At 39.7% G+C, this 17,591-nt stretch overlaps 3 protein-coding genes across 5 annotated transcripts; 1 reads left to right on the forward strand and 2 right to left on the reverse strand.

Moving 5' to 3' along the window:
• The first annotated feature begins 98 nt into the window (after positions 1-98).
• Positions 99-4,831, forward strand: LOC107217209 (probable leucine--tRNA ligase, mitochondrial). Of its 3 annotated transcripts, XM_015654622.2 has the most exons (9): positions 99-349; positions 510-717; positions 842-1,235; positions 1,314-2,197; positions 2,542-2,901; positions 2,993-3,233; positions 3,338-3,587; positions 3,934-4,188; positions 4,543-4,831. In XM_015654622.2, exons 1-8 carry the CDS (start codon positions 242-244, stop codon positions 4,162-4,164), a joined length of 2,676 nt encoding a protein of 891 aa, XP_015510108.2. In that variant the 5' UTR covers positions 99-241; the 3' UTR covers positions 4,165-4,188; positions 4,543-4,831. The 3 variants fall into 3 exon arrangements, with proteins under 3 accessions (XP_015510108.2, XP_046597389.1, XP_046597386.1); XM_046741433.1 differs by lacking the exon at positions 99-349 and having other exon boundaries at positions 599-717; positions 835-1,235; XM_046741430.1 differs by lacking the exon at positions 99-349 and having other exon boundaries at positions 618-717; positions 831-1,235.
• Positions 3,796-5,927, reverse strand: LOC107217208 (gamma-glutamylcyclotransferase). The gene is made up of 4 exons (XM_015654621.2): positions 5,590-5,927; positions 4,710-5,008; positions 4,533-4,637; positions 3,796-4,091 (listed from the first exon to the last, which is right to left on the reverse strand). Exons 1-4 carry the CDS (start codon positions 5,695-5,697, stop codon positions 4,070-4,072), a joined length of 534 nt encoding a protein of 177 aa, XP_015510107.2. The 5' UTR covers positions 5,698-5,927; the 3' UTR covers positions 3,796-4,069.
• Positions 5,928-6,410: 483 nt separating this feature from the next.
• Positions 6,411-8,575, reverse strand: LOC107217192 (doublesex- and mab-3-related transcription factor 2). Its single transcript, XM_015654599.2, has 2 exons — positions 7,738-8,575; positions 6,411-7,003 (listed from the first exon to the last, which is right to left on the reverse strand). Exons 1-2 carry the CDS (start codon positions 8,198-8,200, stop codon positions 6,684-6,686), a joined length of 783 nt encoding a protein of 260 aa, XP_015510085.2. The 5' UTR covers positions 8,201-8,575; the 3' UTR covers positions 6,411-6,683.
• Between the last annotated feature and the right edge of the window lie 9,016 nt (positions 8,576-17,591).

A 17,591-nucleotide genomic window follows, 5' to 3' on the forward strand; every position in this document is an offset into this window, starting at 1 on the left:
TTATTAGTAGTGTAAATATTTCAGGAAACTTCACAGCGAATTGGCGGAAACTTGATTTTACACACTACTAGAACTTCACTTTTGTTTGAACCAATGGCAAGGTCGGAGTCGTGCTCAAAGCATGCTCAAAGCGGTGTTCGAAGTGTACAACAAAAACTTTGAGGTTAAAGTAATATATGCATTCCCCGTCGCTTCTACGTTTTGAATTTCTTCGAATCGAGCAAAGCGATACACACACGAAATGCATTACAAGGGCTTGTACTCGTCGAAAATGATTACCAGATTACTCGCCAACAAATTTATCCAGCATATTTCAACGAGACATATGTCAACTGGACTGAATCTATGGGTATACGGCTTTCTTTTACCAAACGAATCGGATGTGTTTCGAAAATGTTCAGTCAGTTCCACAGCAAAATTGATGCATAGGAAATATCTCGTACTTCATACATGTTTTCCGCGTATTCCTATTTATGTAAGGAAACCTAACGTCATCAATGATTTTCCAGGAGCATGACGTCAATCCCGAGATAAAACATAAAATTGAACAACATTGGAAGCATAAACTGAGAGACGATCTCTTCAATGCACATGACCACTCTAAAGAAAAATTCTATGTTCTATCAATGTTTCCTTATCCGTCAGGCCAGCTACACATGGGCCATGTCCGAGTATATTCCATCAGTGACACGATAGCTCGATTCTATAGAATGAGAGGCAAGCAACTTTTGTTTAAAAACTTACAAGTGTGAAAGTAGAGAACATTCACCGCCTCCTCTTGTTTTAACATGCTAATTCTTCACATATTTGAAGTAACTTTGTAATTAAAGATAGGTTTTAGGTAAAAACGTGCTGCATCCAATGGGTTGGGATGCGTTTGGCTTGCCTGCTGAAAATGCAGCTATGGAACGTGGTTTGGATCCTGCTGCGTGGACCGAAGACAACATTAAGAAGATGAGAGTTCAAATGGACCGACTGGGATGTTCGTTTGATTGGGAATGTGAACTAGCAACGTCTAATCCAGATTACTATAGATGGACTCAGGAATTATTCATAAAATTGTTTGAAAACGGTTTAGTTTATCGTAAGGAGGCATTGGTAAATTGGGATCCTGTGGATCAAACTGTGCTTGCAGATGAACAAGTCGATGATAATGGCTGTTCTTGGAGATCAGGTGCCAAAGTTGAGAAGAAAATTCTCAACCAGTGGTTTATCAGGACAACTGCCTTTGCCAAGTGAGCCTATATTCCAGCACATTGCCTTTGTATGGTTAAAATTAAATTTCTTTTGTTAAACTTTTGTGTCTACACTAGGCCGTTGCTGGATGGTCTGAACGATCCTGAGTTGAAAGGATGGCGAGATGTGATAAATTTGCAAAAACACTGGATAGGGGAATGCAATGGCCTTTCCATAGACTGTCGTTTAGTTTCTGATGATCCGAGTTATCCTAAAACAATCACTCTTTGGACGGACAAGCTGGAATCGATCGAAGATGCGAAGTTTGTCGCTGTGTCATCAGGCAGTTTTCTGGATAAAATCGAGGGGTCCAAAGATCCAAATGATGTATTCAAGTTATTGAATACACGCGCAGTCAATCCTTTCAACAATAAAATGCTACCGATTTATGTCACAGATGCTATAGAGTATGATTTGTTTACCGACAGCCACATTGGCATTCCGACCTCGTCAGATACTGATGCAGAATTATGTAAGACTTTTGGGATAGACTTTGAGTTGAAACACAAGCTATCATCTAGTCAGATTGAGGAAAAGCGAGCAGAGATATTGAAGAAAGCAACAGATTTAAATATCGGTAGATATCCTGTGAGTTCAAAGTTGAGAGATTGGTTAATATCTCGTCAACGTTATTGGGGAACACCAATTCCAATTGTCCATTGTGAGCACTGCAAAGTTCAACCGGTTTCCAGGGATCGGCTTCCAGTGGTTTTGCCAAAGTTAAATATCACTACAAAATCAGGAAAATCCCCTCTGCTACAAGCTACCGAATGGCTGGAAACAAAGTGTCCAAAATGTGGTGGAAAGGCAACTAGAGAAACTGACACTATGGATACATTTATGGACAGCTCTTGGTATTTCATGAGATACATAGATTCTAAGAACAATACCGACATGTTTTCCAAGGAAACGGCTAAGGAAATGTTACCTGTTGATTTATACATCGGTGGAAAAGAACATGGTACATACATTATTTATTCTAAGGGAGTATGCGATTTACGTACCTCAAAATTGTTCATGATAAAAAAGAGTCGATATTTCATGCTCTTGTCTCAGTCGATTAATGAAATAAGAACAATAAACAAAATCAAAACTTTACCGAAGGACAGCGCGGAATACGTTGTAACTTCTAGAAGGCAGCTCTGTTCTCAATAGACATTTTAAAATATTGAAGACTGCAAAAGTATAAAGTTAACTTCCCTTTTCTTAATGATTGTTACATGAAAATTTTACAAGTTTTCTTATATTACTTAGTTTAAAAGATTGAATGGTATTGTTAAAAAGTTGATGTTTAAAATTTTACAGCTGTTCTGCATCTATATTACGCGAGGTTCATCAGTCACTTTCTACACTCCCAAGGCTTAGTACCGACACGAGAACCTTTTCAACAGCTGCTAGTCCAAGGAATGGTAAATGGTCAAACATATCGTGTACAAAGTACCGGAAAGTACCTAAAAGCAGATGAAGTTGAGAAGAAGGGGAAGAACAAATTTGTGCACAAAGAATCAGGAAGTCCTGTGGTTGCTGCCTGGGAAAAGATGTCCAAATCTAAATACAATGGCGTCGATCCTGCAGACATATTTAATGAACATGGAACAGATATGACCCGATTAATTATCTTAGCAGAGGTGGCTCCAACATCGCCTCGAAATTGGTCAACACTCAGTAAGTGAATATTAGATATTTCTGTTTCATAATCTGATCAATTCCTGAAATAGTTTCGGTCAAATTTAGTGACTTTCTACAATGTTGATAGCATTCCCGGGTATCATCAAGTGGCAGCATCGATTGTGGCTGACGATAAGAAACTTTATACAAGGACGGAAAGCGTTGACTCCTGAACAATTGGATACAATACCCAATGAAGATAAATTTGTAGAACAAGAGAACATTTTGTTCGACGCTAGAAATTATTATATAAAAGGGGTTACTAAAAACATAATGTGTACTCGTCAATTAAGTGTCGCCATATCAAAAATGCAAGGACTTACGAATAGGTAGGATACGAATTTTGGCACATACTAAGAAAAGGTTATTCAATATTTTTGAAAGTGAGAATTCTGCCTGGATAAAATAATAATTTATTTCTTGATTGCATCAGCATACGCAGATCTGCTCCAGATGTTATAGCGCAAGGCTGTGAATATGAGAGAACCTTAGCAGCACAAGTAATAATGCTCGCTCCATTTGCTCCGCACTTTGCTTCAGAGTTGTGGGCTGGGTTCTGTTCAGCGCCTCATCTCACAAGTAATAAAAATATTCGTGAGCAAGAGATACAATGGGATAAAGGAGTGTTGCAACAAAATTGGCCAGAAATTGACATGGAGTACAAATTGAATCTAAATGTTGTGGTAAGCTGTGATATGATACTCCATTTTAACGCAGGGATTCTTCTTCTGTTATTTGTATTTGTTTTTGAATAACTTTGGGGAACACAATTCAACAGTACTGGTTTGACTTGAGTGAAAATATAGTCCGTGATTAATTGCTATATTCTTTTGTAATTATTTTAAGTTTAAATATTAGGAAAAGGAATAATCAAATTAAATGCAAAAAAAATTCTTTAACCAAAATAGCTCTGCTTACTGATCCCCACTTTGAAATCATTATATTTAGAACAGAAAAAAAGGGAACAATGTCATTTCAGTATGCATATGTAGGTATAACGAATTGAAATAACTCCATGTCTACTCGCAGGTAAACAATGTAGAAGTTATGTCATTGGAAGTGCCTCGATATGTGTTGGAAAATATGACTTCCGACGACGCGGTGCGGTATACAATAGAAAGTCCAAAGTTCCAGGCATTCCTGAAGAATTGGAAAGTTGTCGGTGCTACATTTCACGCAGCGCAAGGCTTTGATGCATCCATTGAAATCAGTACCGAAAAACCAACAAAAGAATTAGAGATGCAAGAAACGGAAGTGTGAATGAGTTAGGTGTTGACCTTACAGGTAACGTACTTCCAGATATTTGCAGACAACTATTCAAGTAACGAACAAGAATTCTTGAGAATTCGTCTGAAGTTGTGTCAAACTTCTTAATTGAGCAGTCTTGAGTTGTAGTATTTCACAAAATGTAAAAGTTTTTTATATACTACCATTGAGTAATACTCAACAGCGCAACTAAAGTCTATTTGTAATCCAAATAGAACTCTGAACTCTGCCAGTATAAATATATCAGAGAGCAAACAAGATTTACTCTGCCATATTTTGTTAAATCGAAGTAGGAGGCAAATGAATTTAACAACGATACTGAAGCTTATGCAAAGGAGAAATAATTCGACGCAATGAATTACCCAATTTCAGGTTCTCCAAGATAACCATTGTGCGGGAAAGTTTCCAGAAATTTGATGTAGTCACTTGGTATGCCACTTTCCCGAGCTCCCTTCAAAATTGTGTCCCTTGAGGGGGAAAAACATTATATTCAAATGTCTTGCCAGGAGCTACAAACTAGTTGATAAGCAGAATAATACCTGTAAGCAGCAGAAGGTCTTCTATCCTGTGGTAAAAGATTGCCGGTGAGGTGCTCCTGTGGGTTGTTGCATTGCTGGTAGACTTTGCACTTCAGAAACGAACCATTCGGTGTTTCAATATCCACAATTTTTGAAAAATACAATTTGTCCTCCACACCTTCCTGCTGATCCAAACTAGCTATGTCGGAATTATCTATTTCCCAGATAGCACCCCACACATACTCGTTTTCGGTAGGCACTATCGTTGCTGATGCTCCATGCCATCGTTTTGAATATGTTGCAAAGTCTAGTCTGAAATCCTAGATACGCAAAGGCATGTTGAGATATTTTTTTTGACTCTGTTTCTCTTTGTGTATATTAGTAACAACGCTAAAGTATCTACCACAACAACTGAATCTTGCCTCAGAGCAATTTTTGTAACTTTTATATTTAAATTTTGATGTCTATAACACCATTGCTTCAAAATTTAACTCAGTTGGTCGAATAATTTAATCTCGTTTATGCAATCAACTCTTTCGATTTGATTTTACAACTCTGAAATTACTGAAACCTGATAGCTATTATTCTGCATTTTGGATTGAATTTGCAAGCTTGTTATGAAATTTTTTCAGTTTCAAGAAGCGGTAATAAAAGCCTCATTTTGAAACATCAACCAGCAAAAAAATTCAAAGTGCATGTTGAGAATGCGAATTATATTTAAAGCTGATATATCTATCTTGCATTTTGTACCTAGCATATTTTATTTGGACCCATTAATCATCTTGCAGATAAAATTCACCCTCCTATTACTAGCCTCAGTCAAGACTGATTTTCATAGTTGAGCAGTTTAAAAGGGATGAATTTTATCTGCAAAATGATACAACCAAAGAAGCGTGCGTACCTTGAGCCGTCCGATGTCCCGTCGTACAGCAGTTGGATTATTAATGCGAATACGTTTTGCGAGCAAGTTGCTGCCGTAGGCAAAATATAGGAATTTGTTGCTGGCCATCTCAAAGCGAGGTTAGCTATCGCTAATTTGGTATCAAAATGTGCCGCTATAAAAATTTGATAGACGTAGACGCTACGTGAGGGGTGACAGTCATTGGGACACTTCCCCTCCAGAATTATCTGGTATCGTGTTTATTCAATTATCGTAGACTCTGCTCTGTGGTTCGTCGTCCGCTTTTTACGGTCCGTCATTATTTGGACTCGTAACAACTCAAACACGTGGACACTGACTGACCGCGCACAGGCGCACGTAACTGCAAGTATGTCCGGTTGCAGAATATGCGGCGCAATTTGATAGGACGAAATCCGCCTGTTTATAGGCAAGTGATGCGACACGACTCAACAAAGTTGCACAAATTACCTAGATACAGGCGGGCTTACCCTGTAATAATTTTACTGCAGCGCGGACAGGCTAAAGGATTCGGTAAAAATTTTAAAATACATGAATGCACCAAACCTTATGCACAATCAATTTTTAGTCAAGCTATAAATATCGTATATTATGTTTACTTTTTAATCTAAACCCTCGAATGGTACCGACCACTACAGTTTTGTGATTCGGAATTATCTTTTATTCTGTTTGGTAAAGTAATATCTATATTACTTGGACGTGGTAGCATTGATACTTACACATTGAAATATTTTTCTTATCCAATTGAAGCAGCGATTTGTATCATATTAGCATAGGTATAGAAATAATGGCGTGAATGAGAATTTTTGAGCATGATTATATTTGGTAAAACTCGCTCCGCTTGTTACATTGTGTACACATATTGTTAGATTATCAAAATGATATTAACTACGTAGTTACTGAAAGAGTATAATGTCTTACCTACTTTTAAACGTTGTAGATAGTTTTCAAAGTTAGTAAATCGTGTACTGTATAATTTCTTCAATTATTAAGTAGTGCAAATGATGTTACGAGTATGTGTTGTCGATGATCGTAGGAGAATATGTACAGAAAAATGAGTATAAAACGAAGGGGGGTCATTTTGTTCCGATAATTGATTCAACGCTGAAAGATATCACCGGTTTCTTTTCAAAAATCGGTGGTGCTGAGACGACGTATGACGTTCCATGTTTACCGGACGGGTTTAAATTTTCCCGCGGACTAGTGGCTGCAAATATAAAACCACTGAGTCTTGTTTTGGATGTTTGAGCCTCATTCGAAGACGTGTACCAAGGGGCAGCGGTTTGGTACGCCGGGTACAATGATTGGAAGTCTAAACTCTCGTCAGCAAACGTCCGTCTTTTCCGTTGTCGATCACTCGGCGATAAGGCACCCAATATCCGGGGTGCTGGCATTACTATAACAGAAAATCGCAATTTCGGTCAGAGGAATTTTTGGCATCGCTTTGGTTCTTCGAAGAATTTGAGCGAGATATTGGTTACAGTAATCGCTAACTTAAGGGAATCGTGAACGATTACCGCAGATCGATCGAATCCGAAAATGAATAGCGATGACGTTGACTGGACCAAAAATCTCTAAAGTTTAATAAATTCCGGACATCGGTATATAGGTATATACATACATATATATATAGCTCGCACCGCCGTTGAGCTCGCACAACAGCTGTGGACAAGAGTATCACCTTTTATGATTTCCTTTCGTTGCTTTGAAACTCTAGGAATGTCAGATGTACAAAAATAACAGGATTCCGTTCCTTGGAAAAGTGATGGAAGTGATACTGTATCATTTACAAGAATAAGAATGGTAAAGACTCTGTGAAGAAGGAGGGGAGGAGGGGATCGTCCAAAGTAAACGATCGTAAAGTTATTTGGGGCTCGTTGTGTATCTACTCGGCTTAAGATGTTTGCAGAGTGATGTAAACAAAGTTTTATTGTCTCGAGGGTCGGCAAGTTGAGTGTACATTTGCACCCTGAATTCACGTATACCTCCTATACATGTTGCACGTACACAATTTGAATTTATAAAATTCGCGTTCCCTTGAGTAAACTCGTAAATAACAAAGTAAACGTATACGTCAACTCTTATTGTTAGTTGGGTAAACAAACGCGTATGGTGGTCGAGTTACCGTACCTGCGGACTGAAGTCCTCCGCTCCCAGGCAAGGTGTTCAAGCTCAAATTTTGAGTGACGCTGATCTGCGTTTGGGTGAAGTGCAGATGATGCTGCAGATTGCGCAGTCTTCGCTGATAAGCTGCAGCGGCACGCTGCTGATCACCAATATTATGGATTTGTCCCTCGTTTGCCAATTTCCCGGGTACGGGGAGCCGTCCATGGTCGTTGTTGTAGCCGTTTCCGTGTGCCTGTTGCTGCCGACGGAGGGCAACTTGGGCTGCCATAACCCGTTGTCGTTCGACTACCAAAAGGCAGCAGGGACAACGACAGTCCTTCCATGCGCAGGATCTTTTATGACCTTTCAAACCGGAAATCACCCCGTGATTTCTGCACCGCGCACATTTTGGACTACGGAGACGATGCTCGATCGAAGATGATGCCAACTGTCTCGTTGATGGATCGGTCGATTGATCCGTCTTCATAGTTCCTCCGAGTCTTCTTTAGGTAACGTAGGTACCTCTTTGCACTGGTACCTGAAACCTATTTCACTTTCTTCTGAACACAAGTTGCTTCCAAGTTTTTCAATTCACCGAGCTTCGACCTGCAGACTCAACTCGAATACAATCATTCGTCAAACTGTGCCAAGATCTCACTCATACGGAAGAAATTCGAGCTTTTCTTAATCAACTTTTCAGCGATACTGTATTATGTCGAGCTTCACACTGTAACACCGATTCGGTTCGTTGGGGGATGCGTCGACTCGAGAACTAGAACCTTACTACTGGCTGACTCAACTGGTCCAAGTTTGTAGGAATTGCTCGTATAGATGAGACGTTGCAATGTATACCACTCAATCGGAGGCTGAGAAGACTGCGTATTTTTTTAATTTTTTTTTTAAAGGAGAAGGAGGTGTGGTGTTGCCGTTGCCCCCGCCTCCATCTACGAAATTAAAAACTATTCTTAGCCATCGGTACCTCTGGTTGGCTGCGATCTCAGAGAAGCTCCGCCACTTCCGGATGCTTCCCTGGGGCATCGGGCCAATCGACCCTCCAGGATTACACTTCGTGGTTATGGGGTATATCACAATTATCAAGCGGTCCTGGCGAGTTGGAATGTCGAGTTATACCTACGCCTCCATTATACACACATATTTCCACGTCTTTTCGTCTCCTGCGAGATTCCTTGAATTCTCCACAATTTCATAAATTGCAAGTCGCTCGTGTAGCTATCAGCTATTACACAAATATCTGTGCAGCCAAATTGTAAATTATCATTATTTTTCGGTAATTCAAGCTCAACATAGGTCAATATGAGAAGTCGAAAAACAGGAAAAGGCTCGTTTTATCCAGAAGTAAACGTAAGTGACACTATAAGTCATGAGCTTGCGGGTTTGCCTTAACACTAGAACTACCAGCCAGTCAAAATGACTGGTTTTGCAATTTCATTTTAAAATTTCTATTTCACGTTACATTTTACCTCGGTAGTTCTAGAGTTAAGCAAATAGAAACAGCGGTTATTACAATTTTTGTATGTATCTGGTGAACTAATTAATCTTCCGAACAACGAAACCAAATTTCATTTGCCATCAACCTCAATACAAGAAAACTTGTATTTTCTAGAGTCCCACTGAGTTCTCGACCCTGTCTTTCATTGTATTCTAAAAAAATCATAGGTCTTTCGGTCCTTCCTCTTAACGTTTTACATCCCTAACAGTAAACCAGCATTATACCTATGGTAATAAAATTATAATAGTCTGATGCTATTATACAGATCTTCGGCAGAATAAGCCAAGTTGTGAATTCCGCTTACTTTCCTGGTACCGCAATACCACAACGCGATATGACTGCCGCGGAATAAGAATTAAGAGAAAATAACAGTCAGTCATTGTGGACTTGGAGAAGAATCTAGGACTATAATAAGCATTTCTGTACCCTTTCACGCAGAGAGAGCTGGTTCGATTGTTAGTTCAGTGATCTTCTCCACTCCGTTTTGAGCGGACTTGAAACCACTATACACATCTTATTTTCCAACGGCATGGCGTAAGACAATTGTGCATTACATACAACGTCTAACACAACGAAGCGTTCTGTCGTCGTTAAGAAAACTTTGGGCTCCGCGCGTGTCCTACGCACATTGTGTCCCTCTTCGTTTAGCTGCGAAGACGCTGCCGAAGACCTTGTTGGAAATTTGGTATAAGGTGCTGCGGTGGTCGTTCTCGGTGTAGTGTCTTCGAATCGCGGCTTGCGCATGGCACTCGAAAGTCAAAACGTCCCGCACCAGCTGCGACCACATGGCATTCTTTCTGTGATCTGACTTTAAGAGCTCGTTAACAAGATCCTCTTATGCCTACGTGTTGCCAACACACAGTTAATATTAGTTTTCAGCTTGTTTTTCCAACGTATGACTGTTAGATGGACTTCCTTCCTCGCTGAACCTCCTCGCTCTCTCACACCTATATATCTATATGCCCACATACTCTATGGAATTTTAAATGCCACCCAGCTAATGTTGTCCCCTGATTGTTATTACTGCCCTAATGTTTCTCTGACTGATCCCATGCGGCCGGTCGCCACCATGGAATATTATACCTATACACAGTGTACTCGGTATTATACCCACAACTATGTCTCACAACTGATACCAATGGCAATGAAATATCACGTTTACACGTTTCAGTGTATTGGAAAATGTCCTCATGACGTCAGAGCGGAGTTGTCGGCGCCATTTTATTACCATATAACTCAAGTTTTTAATTTTATTTGAGACAAATCGTAATTCTCGGTGTTTCAAATTACTCATGTTTCATAAATTAATTAAACATAATCAACAATATACCTCTTCTACCATCCACACGCGATGAAACACGGCCAACGGTCAGCTGTCAGCCTCTTTGCATTAGTTTGATATTTTTTCACCAGATGAATTCCAAAGTGACAATCCCAATAATTGTAATAGGTATAAGTCATAATATGCCGGTTTTGCCGTCGATTTTCTAAGTATAACTAATATCTGCGGATGTTATTATAGTTTATGCGATTGGTGATACACTTCTTTCATTTAACATAAGTATAATATAAACATGATTTCCAGTGACAAAAAGTCCGCAAATAAATTCCAAGACATTTGCAGGTTATTCAAGGACATTGAAAGTATAATGCACAAGAAAAATTTAAGGATAGTTTGCAGGACTTTTGAAGGATAAGTAAAATTCAAGGATATTTCCAGGATCATTGAACACCATGATAAACAAGACATGAGCTGTCATCTGGAGCGAAATTGGAGATACCTTGGTAAATGAAAATTTATGGGACTTTTTCCGGGCATTTAGCGATTCTATCATCCGACACATTGTCACATATGTCACGGGATCTCTTTTCTTTTCTCCTTTTTTTCTCTCGTCTTTTTCTTACTTCTTTTCTCCCCCTTGGTCTGTGAGTTGTGACCTGTTTCTCAAGTCACCGCGGGGACTGTCAGTATATAGGCCCTAGAACTTCAGGCTAGGGGGTGTTTAAATATATCGATGGGAGGCACGCGTGAAATGCGACGGAGAATTTCTTCTAATGAGCGTGAATGACGCACTGTCGGTTTGACAGTTTTCACTCGATTCTCTTTTTCACGCCGCTTTTCTCCCTTGGCTTGCACGCTGCAGTCGACACTCCGAGAACTTGTTGCGGCAAATATGTTGACAGCCCATTCACCATCCCTACAACGATGCGTCAAAAGCCCCGTGACTAAAGGGAAGCTGCGCGCTTACGTCTTTTTTAATCTCTTTATTTCTTTCATTCACTCACTTTTGCCCGACGCTCATTCCTCGCCGCTTAACTTTCGTCGTTCGATTGGTGCCACCACATCCTAATGAATATCAATGTTTCACATATTAAGAGCATGTTTGTACATAAGCATGTTCGAACTGGCGGTAAAAAACCGCCTTAAGCGTGTCCGGCAACCACGTAACATTTGAAAATCTGCGTCCCCGCGTATTTGTAATTTGTTTCCGGTACGTCAAAATTCTCAACATCCGAAACACTGCGTCCCAATATTTCTGCGGAAAATTTTTTTTTATCCAATTGAAATTTCAGTTCAACAAAAAAACCGAAGGAAGCATTCGTACACAGTGAATGTACAACTTGACACTCTGCAGGAAAGGCGGAACCGTGACTCCGAACGATGGCAGTCTGCACCGCAAATGACATAAATTCACCCTTATAGTTACGAAACAACCCCACCAAACGTACAAGTAACCATTTTTTTTTGTTATAAAATTTGTTTCCTGATTTTCGATGGACCTGTACTGTACATTAGGGTGGTTCATTTTGTAATTTTTTTTTTTTAAGGTGCCACTCGAAAAACTTGTGGCCACTACTGAAAAAGAATCATCGTAAAATAATTCGGTAGCAAAAACTGTTATCCAAATTTGTCGAATTGTTAGGCGCAGTTTGCTGTTGATTGGTAAACGATTAATTGAACCACGGTACAAAAAAAAATAACTAATATATATATATATATATATATATATATATATAAGTCCGTAAGGTGTGAAGATAAAAATAAATAAAAAATTTTACAATAATTTGTAGCGACCTTTATATATTTTTCCCTACCTCCTCCAGGTTTTACAACAGTTTTTTCTCAGTATTGTTCACAAATTTTCTCGAGTGGCGCCTTAAAAAAAAACAAATCTAAAATGAACCACCCTACTGTACATATGATGTGCATTTTTACCTGCAGCGGATTAAATCAGTCTTTGAAATAAGTTTCCACTTCACATGAAGCATACATATAACGTTCTTCAAGATGCCTCATTGCACGGCTGATTATCCATGGTACCTCACCAAGTTTGCCCTCGGATTTGCCAGCATCTTTTTCTTCTACGTGGGATTTTTGAAAGAAAAGTAAGTACCCCGGACTTCTTTTCAAATATCTTCCCGATAGCATTTCTTGTCATTGGATTTTGCAATTAGGATTCTGATTCAACCCTATCGATATTTCCACCGAAGAATCCGTCAAATTGCAATTGCTACGTTCAAAAAAAAAAAAAAAAAATTAAAATTAAAATTCAATGTCTACATGTGTTCTAGTTTTGACAATTATAATTGAAGCTCATTCATGATCGACAGACAATTTCTTTGCGTTTGCGGTCCGAGACGACGACAGTGGGAGAAAAACGGTGAAAAGTGAGTGAATTCGTGCACGTTTTTATATATTCAAACACAATAATACTCAGTAAAATTCGCTGCTTTACAGACGTGCCGATCGGTGTATCTGCAGAAAAGGGTAAGTTGACGAATTTCTGTTTCATATGATAACGAAGCCTTCCACATCAGTAGTCTACATTCGCTTTTCGAGTGGTCAATTTTTTTTTACCAATCGGTTGGTCCGAAGTTCTTGTTTACATATTAGGTATATCTTCTTCGGTAATTGTGAGTTTTTCGTGAAACGATCTGTACAGGAAAAGTATAACGAGACACAGTTTCGTAGCCATAATAAGATCAGTCAAGTAATAAAGTGACACGCCTCGACTTAGAAGGCATACTTCGTGCACAACGAACATCAACTGTTTGAAGTTTTACGATTACATCCGTTTCTCTCGGTTTTGACCCTTTGTTTCTTGGATTTTCTGTTTTATTGTTCTGCAGGTTCGGCAATCCGGTGCGGTACGGATGCGGATGCCGGAGAAAGATCGCGTATGTTTTTCATCTCAAGTTAACGTATAATTCAACCTACATCCAAGCTTTCTACCGTGTATGTCAAGATCATTGATTCAAATTTGAATTTCAGGCCTGAAGACTTCGACGAGAACGGGGCCGAGAATCGAAAATCATCAATCGTTGTTGACGCCGCTGAATGTTGCTGTTCAAGAAAACGACGATGAAATCGGTATATAATATCTTACCTGTTGAAAATTGAAAAGCTGATAAGCAGTATATATTGCACTCTTTTTGTAGATAGATTTCATCAATTTTGTAACAGGCAATGTTTTATTTCTAAACCTTTTATGTACACGACTAAGTGTTGTTTGTATATACTTATTTCTTTTTTTTTTTTTGCAGCCAAATCTCCATCGTGGCACTGGAAATGCAATACAGGATCTTTAATGACGCGGCACAGCAACTACGAGGTAATTTATGGTATACCGATTTGAAATGCATAATTAATGTACCGAAACTTCAACTTTATATACCGATGTTCTTCCATGTTAGGTGAAACAGGATCAAACGTCGCGAATTGCAGCTCTAAGTGACACATGCAGAAGACCCGAGCGTTTTTCTGTTAAGTGCATTAGACGGCCCTCAAAAAAGACTGCGGTAAATTATTTACGGAATAAAGATTGGCTTCGTGAGGCTGCTACTACAATGCCAGATGTGATTGAGGAGGAAGAGAATCAAACCGAAGAAACACTCGAGGATGAAATAGAACATATCAATTGGCTGTCGAACGGGGTGGTCAACCCTGTCTGTAAGAAATGCGGACGCTGGAACGATGCTTGCATGCCTAAGCAAGAAACACAAACAATTTATAACGATCATCCGCAAGCTTTTCCCAGCAATTCGATGCTACTCGGGGTCGTCAACGATCACACAAAAAATGGTCGATTCTCCTTCTGCCAAAAGCCCGTTTTTCACTCACAACTTTTAGATCAGCAGGCTTTGAACGACATGCGAAAATTTCACGTTCCCACAGCACGTTACGCAAGGCACAAGAAAAATACCTTAACGAGAAAGAAAATCTGCTCGTCCCGATCCCGCATGCTGCCGGGTCTCCTGCGTCAGTATAATAATTACGAAGTTTCGTTAGACGCCTTATATCGGCCGCCTAAAACAAGACGGACAAGTCAAAGTTCGATTATGCAGACAGTGGCTACTGGAATTTACGAAATTTCACGAATTCTGAAGGACGGACTGGTCAGACTTGTTGCACGGAACAAGGAGACTGATTATCCTGTCTCGAAACATGTGAGCCACTCCTATTGCCAGGTCCCGGAAGACTTGCAGAACGAAAAAATAGAATCGGAGATGCGTTGGGATTCGAATGAGGATAAAATTTTCACCGATCACATCTGGCAACGTAACAGCGACGATGATTTGCTCACTGGCGACGGTTGTAGCGCTGAGAAACAGAAAGAAACCAATCCTGCATTGAGCAGCGCTTCCAGTTTGCCGAGTTCCACTTTGTTCCAAAATGCATTTACACTCACGGAAGACGATGATTGCGTGGAAAAGCAGGCGAATAACAAGCGCAGGGATAATTCTGAAACTAAGATCGTCAGGTTGAATCAGTTGGATCAAAAAAGCTACTGTATACTTCCAACCGTAAACGTGGACGTGGAAAGAATGGGTTTGGAATCTGAAAACAAACTAGCATCCTCTACAGATGAAGCAGACTACGATTCGACAAATCGTCCAACAACGATTCCAGACGAGCTTTGGGACGGCTCTGACGAGTCGGAGAACCTTTCAACCCCGGTTGAAATCGAGGATTCGAATTCGTGGGAATCCGGGAACCGCACAGATTCCGAATTTTACTCTGACGAGAACGAGCCTCGCTCGATGGGACGGAATCGTTTCGGGAAAGCAGCACTTTCCGACGGTTTACGGAATCAGAAGTGCGTAGACCCGAGGGGAAAATTTGAAATTTTAGGAGCCAGCGCAAAGCGAGATGATCGTCGTCGATCGAGTTGCAGCGGGAAAGCTACGAATCAAAAGTACTGTGGCAAAAAATACACCAGGGCGGAGTACAAAAGCGAACGAGCTTACGGAACGCTTGATAAAACACGCCTAGAGTATTTCAAGGAAGTTGAATCAGAAGAGATGACGCTAGAACCGGAGTCGGGACCACCCTGTTCGAAGATACCGAGATTGGTTCGACGCGGAGACGTCGAGGAGAGGCGAACCAAAGTTAGTTCACGATTCGATTTCTATAAACAAAAAATGTATTGTTTCCGGTGATTGATTATACAGCGGTCTCGTTTCGAAGGCGCGTCTTCTGCACTCATCGTCAGAGTATATTCACACCACCGTTTATCTAGTACGATATTATGTAAGAAGAATCAAACACGGTCCATGTATCCCAACCGAAATCGCTGTTGCGTTCGATTTTCAAAATTATAGTTACATTTCGAACGATATGAGTACAAGATGAACATAGTTCGATTAACTGAAAACTCTTTAAATTTACAATAAATCGTTGTATCAGTCTTTCTCTCAATTTTTAGGTTTCTAACAGTCAAGCGGGTAATGTCCAGCCATGTCTGGATTGCGGACTTGAAAGCTCCGGCGTCGAGCTGAGTTTCGTAACTAGGATCAAATCGGGTTCATCGCGGAGGGAATCGCCGTCGCAGATCACTGGCATTAAGAAAAACAAGCATACACCAGTGCGTAGCGATAATTACCCATATCACTCGAGTACCGCGGCTTCCAACCGACGAGCAACTATTTTTACGTGTAAATATTAACTTTCAACAATATAATTTGTAACTACGCATATTGAAGTGAAAACTCAGATTCGAAATCGAACGAATCGAAGGCATATAACGAACGCTTTAAAAAACACAGTTACCTCACCAAAAATAAATGAAAATATTTATCGTAAGCAAAATCGTCGAAATAATTACTAATGAAACTGTAAATCAAAATTCTGAAAAAAAAAAACAGAAAACGTGCTGTGATTGTTAGTAAAAATCATTTTAACATCAAAGATCGAAAATTTTTTTGAAAAAGTACAACTAACGATTAGATCAATAGATGAAATTCTAAAGTATGCAAAAGGAGAAAGTTACCTCAGTAACTTTAAAATAAAGACACACTAATCGTGAAACATTGAGCTCAAACTGGGGTAAGATTACACGTGTAATTTCTAAATTGGCTAACGGATGGTGAAAATTTAGGAATGCGAATATAATCTACGTTCATCTTCATCCTTGATAAACAAAGAAGGAAATAGAGGGGATAGCAGCAGTCCATTAGCGAAAGTTTTCGTATTATTTTTGAATTCGATCAATCCAGCTAGTGTTTTTTTTATTATGTAGTAATCCGTTACAATTCGTACAGTTACCTTGGCACAAAATTAGATTTCGATGAGTGTCAACGGTTCTGGTTGTGGGGGGCGGGTTGGAAGAGAAGTTAAAAATCTGCGGAGACTCAATTAATACGCGTCTGGTTGGAGGTGAGGTTGACGCGTCTATAAGTAGACCGTGAGTCGCGAGGCTAGGCCATGTCTAAACCGCACCAAATCCATCACTCATATTCGTACATTAATATTATTATGTCTAAAATCTCGACCAGGAGTCGCGACTCAAGCCAAGAGAACGAATAATGCTCCTCCTTTTTACTAACGAGACGGCGACAGTTATAACAATAATAACGACATCCCCGCAAAGTAACTAACCGGCCTGGGTTTACATTTGTACACACGTATACATTGATATCGAATGGTACGTGAATGCCCGATCTATAGAGTAGCTTTTCCGTTTCATTAATTTCGCGAGACACACTTCATTTTTGCGTACTTCATTACTGATACAACGAAATAGAAAATCAAAATTAATTCTTCGGAACATTTGAATTGAACATTTTTATCAAACAATTCTTAATCATTAGAGACTTTGGGTGGTATGGGATTTTGAATTTGTAAATAAATTAATCGAAACACTCGACGTAGATGCCGTGGATAACTTAGAGACCGGAGATCTATCACGTTTTGGTCGATCAAGAAGACGTGAATTTCACGGTGTTGATTACTTCACCGTCTTTTTATCGCGCGGTGAAGATCTCTGAAAGGCTCTCTTTGTGAAGAAGACATTGCAGCTGCGGGTTCATTAAATTTTGCACGCATTCCGTAGGTTGAGAAAGAACGGCTTGAGCGACTGCAAGGAGC

Source organism: Neodiprion lecontei, chromosome 1, assembly GCF_021901455.1.
Source record: "Neodiprion lecontei isolate iyNeoLeco1 chromosome 1, iyNeoLeco1.1, whole genome shotgun sequence".
In the NCBI taxonomy this organism is placed as follows: domain Eukaryota; kingdom Metazoa; phylum Arthropoda; class Insecta; order Hymenoptera; family Diprionidae; genus Neodiprion; species Neodiprion lecontei.